The sequence below is a fragment of the Polypterus senegalus genome, chromosome 2, assembly GCF_016835505.1.
Source record: "Polypterus senegalus isolate Bchr_013 chromosome 2, ASM1683550v1, whole genome shotgun sequence".
NCBI classification, from domain to species: Eukaryota; Metazoa; Chordata; class Cladistia; order Polypteriformes; family Polypteridae; genus Polypterus; species Polypterus senegalus.
In genome coordinates, this window is record NC_053155.1 from 15337058 (window position 1) to 15342010 (window position 4953).

At 39.4% G+C, this 4953-nt stretch overlaps 1 protein-coding gene across 1 annotated transcript; it reads left to right on the forward strand.

Annotated features, from left to right (window-relative positions):
• The first annotated feature begins 2573 nt into the window (after positions 1-2573).
• LOC120524255 (olfactory receptor 56A3-like) lies at positions 2574-3143 on the forward strand. Its single transcript, XM_039746113.1, has one exon. It carries the CDS (start codon positions 2574-2576, stop codon positions 3141-3143), a length of 570 nt encoding a protein of 189 aa, XP_039602047.1.
• Positions 3144-4953: the final 1810 nt, after the last annotated feature.

Genomic DNA, 4953 nt, shown 5'->3' on the forward strand with positions numbered 1-4953 from the left:
CCCCCATGCCTTTGGAGCCCTGGATCTCAGCACTTCCGCCACACCTGGAAGTGCTGGGGGGAAGAGGAGCAGGGACACCCGGAGTGATTCTGGGGATGCAGCCAGCACTTCTGCCACACTGGGGAGTGGTGGTGGAAGATTGCCGGGACACACCTGGAGCACATCTGGGGGACTATAAAAGGGGCTGCCTCCCTTCATGTGATGGCTAGAGTCGGGTGGAAGAGGACAAGGTCTTGGAGGAGGCAAGGAGGCGGCCTAAAGAGTAAGAAGGCAGTGTGTTGTGGCCAGGACTTTGGGGGACTTTGGGGTTTGTGGCACTTGTAAATATGATTAATAAACGTGTTGTGGGTGACATGAACATGTCCGCCTGTCTGTGTCCAGGCTGGCTACCACAACGCCAAATACTTTTTTGCTGCACTTTTTAAGGAAACATCACAATTCACCAAGAAGAAGTGAAATTTTAATGGAATACATCTTTTTTTATGGAAAGAGCATCACAATTACTGCAACACTGATAATTTTACACACTGCCAATGAACTGTAAAAACTATAAAAAAACTACTGCAACAATCTGTTATTGTTTTATTGTACTGTATTATCTATTATTATATGTACAAGGTGCAACTGACACTATTGATGAAATTCAGTAAATCACCAAGCCAACTATGCTTGAACTGGCTACACGCAAGCACACAGAGGCCAACGCTGATGCTGGCGGGCTCGTCTAGTGCAGCAGCTGAATCCCAGGGACAGTGATGCTGATTCGCTATTGGTCGGCAGTGGTCATGAGCTCACTGCTCAACGTATGTACGGCACAGACTGATCAGCTCCGGCGTGCTGGCAAATTGCACTGGGATCCGACTATAGCCAGTTGCGGCGTTCAATGACTGTACATCGCCGAATATACTTGGGTCCGGCGTACTGGCAAATTGCATTGGAAACTGACTATAACCGATTTAAGGGTTAATTGAGCATCTGTTAAAGCCAAATTTCCTCCTGGGGATACATAAAGTGCCATCTAGCAATTTTCTGCTATTGGTACTATTGCAAATTCATAATTAGTGTCCTTTTGCTATCATTGTAGCCGAGAGGCTAGATTGATTATTCCGTGTTCTAGTTGGGGTCTCTTAAGCTCATAAAATATACTTTGTGGAATCCTTTATTGGACCATGTTAAATTAAAGGAGTGAAAATAAGGATAGCCCCAGTTAGCAAGCAGTCCATCATAGAGGTCCTTAGGGCTGAATACATGGGGTACAATGTGGACCAAAAGACAGGTAAGCATTCACAGATCTTTACATTTCTATCTATATCCCATCAAGAAAAGAACGTAAGGTCTGTTGGTATCTTTTGTGTTAGGTGCATGTCACAGATGATCTGATAACATGATAAAACAATCCACTACAACTACAAGCCTAATAGGCAATTAAATTTGGCCAGTATGAGTGGGTTTAGATTTGTGTGTTTGATTGTGCCTAGCTATAAACTGGTGTAATGTCTATGATTTGGGTCTTACTGGTACCTAATGCTAGTGGAGTAGAATCTGACAGTCTTTAACATTGCACTAAGCAGATTAAGAAAATGGATGGATGGATTTATTTACACATTTTCTTATGCTAGTTATTAAGGATTAATTCATCTGATTGATTTCTTGAGTGGCTCTTTTCATATTGTACTTTTATTATATTTGTCAGCTTTATCTACTATATGATAAAACGCTCCTTTCTTCTGTGAGGAGTATCTTAATGATTGTGATTATGTTTGTGATTATTGCTGTGACATCATCGCACTGTCATTTTGTTTGCTGTCCTTCTGTAAGCACTGCCATTTTGTGGTTCTGGATTTAGAACATAAGGAATAAAAACATAAGAAATTTGACAAAATAAGAGGAGCCTATTTATTCCATCAAGCTCATGTCTGATCCCTCAGAGCAATCTGACTGGTCAGTTTGGAAGAAGTAGAGAAAAGAGGTTGAGACAGAAGAGAAGGAGAAAAGGCAAAGGAGGCATGCTGACAACTGCCTTCAAAGATGTGAAGTATAAAAGAGAACTGGATGCAAGTAAGGTGTCTTGAAATGACAGAGTCTATATAACATGTTTAAGGGAAAGTACTAAGAGATGGAACACCGGTCAGGAGAGGTTTAGAAACACGTGAAGATACAGAGGAAAGGCTCTGAAGGTACATATAGGTTCAGAGGTATCAAATATTTTAATTTTTATTCTATTACCTGTCAGATAATGTGATTAGTTGTTATTCTAATGAAGGTACAGTTACGGGTATTATGCAGATTATTTTCATAGCTCTGCTCCCTGTATAATTAATTTATCTGAATTTAAGTTTACTTACCAGAAAATAAATATTTTACTGAGAAACGACTAACACACCAACATCTGAAGGGCAGTAAGTCAGTATAGGTAAATGAATTATTTTTTTTTTTTACAAAAAAAAGGTATTATTCAGCAATTTAAGCAGTTCGTTCATGCAGTCTGTTTTACAAAAGCTGTACTTTTTCAAGTTTTTTGTTTTTCTCACTCCTGTTTTTATTCTGGCAGGAAGCATAAAACTTCTTAAGCGATGGCCAACTCCTCCACGTCCATATCAGAATTTGTTCTACACTGTGCTGTTGCCTCAGAGCAGAAGAGCCTTATCATCGCTGTTGTATCTTTCATCTACATTACCACCTTTTTGGGGAACATGCTGGTCATTCTGGTCATCATATCCAACCACCAACTCCAAACTCCAATGTTTTTCTACATCGGTGCCCTGGCAGCCATCGACTTAGTGACTTGCAACACTCTCATCCCCAGAATGCTCACTGTTATGATATTCAACTTCTTCCCTGTGCCGTATGGAGCCTGCATACTGCAGGTCTTTGTGGCGTCCCATTTGCAGGCATTGCTGACCCTTCATTTATCTTTAATGGCAATCGACCGCTACGTAGCTGTTGTCCATCCATTGCAATACCCAGCACTTGTTACAAACAAGACTGTGTTAACTGGTTTCGTAATATCTAACCTTATTGGTGCAGCAATTATAATTCCACTGACAGTTTTTGCCACTGAGCTGCGTTTTTGTCAGACTAATGTCCTGCCATATTGTGTCTGTGATATTTGCCACAATGGTTCACATTTCTTGTACAGATGATCCAAAGTACTTAGCATATGTGTCATCTTGCAGTTTTGTGCTTGGTGTTGGACCCTTGGTGCTGATTCTGTCATCCTACAGTAGGATTGTTCAAGAGGCACTGCAGATCTCTTCTGTAGAGGGTAAGAAAAAAGTATTTAGCACTTGCGTAACTCATCTGCTGGTGGTGGGGACATTCTACGTTCCAATTTTATTGTCCTACACATTGCCAGGACTTGGGATACCACTGTCAACTGAAATCTACAACACAATGGACATGATTGGAATCATAATTCCTCCCATGATGAATCCCATTATCTACAGCTTTAGAAACAATGAGATCAAAAGTGGCATTTATAAACTGTTCAAAGCTATGAAAACGTCTCCTGATGCTGGCCGAATTGAAAAAAGTCAGAATTAAACACTCACTGTTGAGTCTTTTTCTATCAGTATTTTGATGCCCTCAATAAAAGGGTAAAAGACAAATAAGCCTAGAAGTGTAAGTCATTGTATCTGGAAGAAAATAATACAAAATGTGGGCAACAGGTTCTATTTTTCTAACTGACTGACGTATTGTCAGGAACCCATTAATTAATCGGTCATTCTTTTAACTTTTCAAATTATATATTTATTTGTATTGTTTATACTATGTTATCATTTTTTCTGTGACATCATCACACCACCATTTTGTTTGCTGTCTTTCTATAAGCACTGCCAATTTGTGTCTCTGGATTTAGAACATTAGGAATAAGAACATAAGAAAGTAGGCAAAATGAGAGCAGACTTCATTCCATTAAGCTTGTTTGTTTAGCTAATAGCTAAGCTGCTCTAATATCTCATCTTGGGTTCGGTGGCAACTGGGCGACAGTCAACTCGGCGAAAAGACAAGTCTGCGAAAGACAACTCGGTGAAAGATAATTCGGCAAAGAAACCGCTTAGCGACATCCTTTACCAGTTAGGTAATAGGTTCAAAAAGATTTTTTAATTATATTTAAATGACAAGGTGATTTAAAATGTTGAAAATAAATTTATATAATTGACGAACAAACTTAATTCTGCAGATGGAACAAAATCTATCTTATATTTTCTTCTGCACCCATAATTGCTAATCCTTTATATAAATTATATTGCTTATATTCGTATGATAACGTTATTTAGAATGCAAAAGGTGACCTGCAAGTTCGGCTTAAGGGATATCTTTACTCTCAATGCATTGGGACTCTCATAAAGCAGGTGATTCTGTGGATTTCCCGGCGCCCTATGTTGTCATTTAAATATCATTAAAAAATCTCTTTGAACCTAACTATTACCTAACTGGTAAAGGATATCGCTAAGTTTCTTTTCACCAAACTGTCTTTCGCCCAGTTGTCTTTTCACCGAGTTGTCTGTTGCCCAGTTGCCCCGGACACTCATCTAGACACTTCTTAAAGATTGTATTAAAGGTTCCTCCAAGGTTGTCAAGTTTTCTGCTTTAGCTGAATGACTCAGTGCTTTGATCTAAATTTCCACAACTGCTGTGCTTCCTGGCTTCAGTCCCTATCATTTGAAATGCGTCCTCACATATGCCATTTAGGTTGAAATTTGATTTGATCTATTTAACCGATGCCTTTGAGAATTTTGAAGACCTGAGCCCATGTTCATCAATCATCTCAAAATTACCCCTAGGAATTACACTAAAAGTCACATTATGGTAAGAATTTCCCCTACCTCAGAGTAGGATATGAGATGTATTTATGAGGCATCCTACACTCAGCTAGGAGTGAAAGTTCATGTTCGAGAATGAATGGTGTAAAGAGTTCACAACAGCCTGAGCCGTAAATTGTAACTCATG

Bases quoted from the DNA above. Each gene is read 5' to 3' on its own strand.
- LOC120524255 (XM_039746113.1), top strand. From the start codon at position 2,574: ATGGCCAACTCCTCCACGTCCATATCAGAATTTGTTCTACACTGTGCT.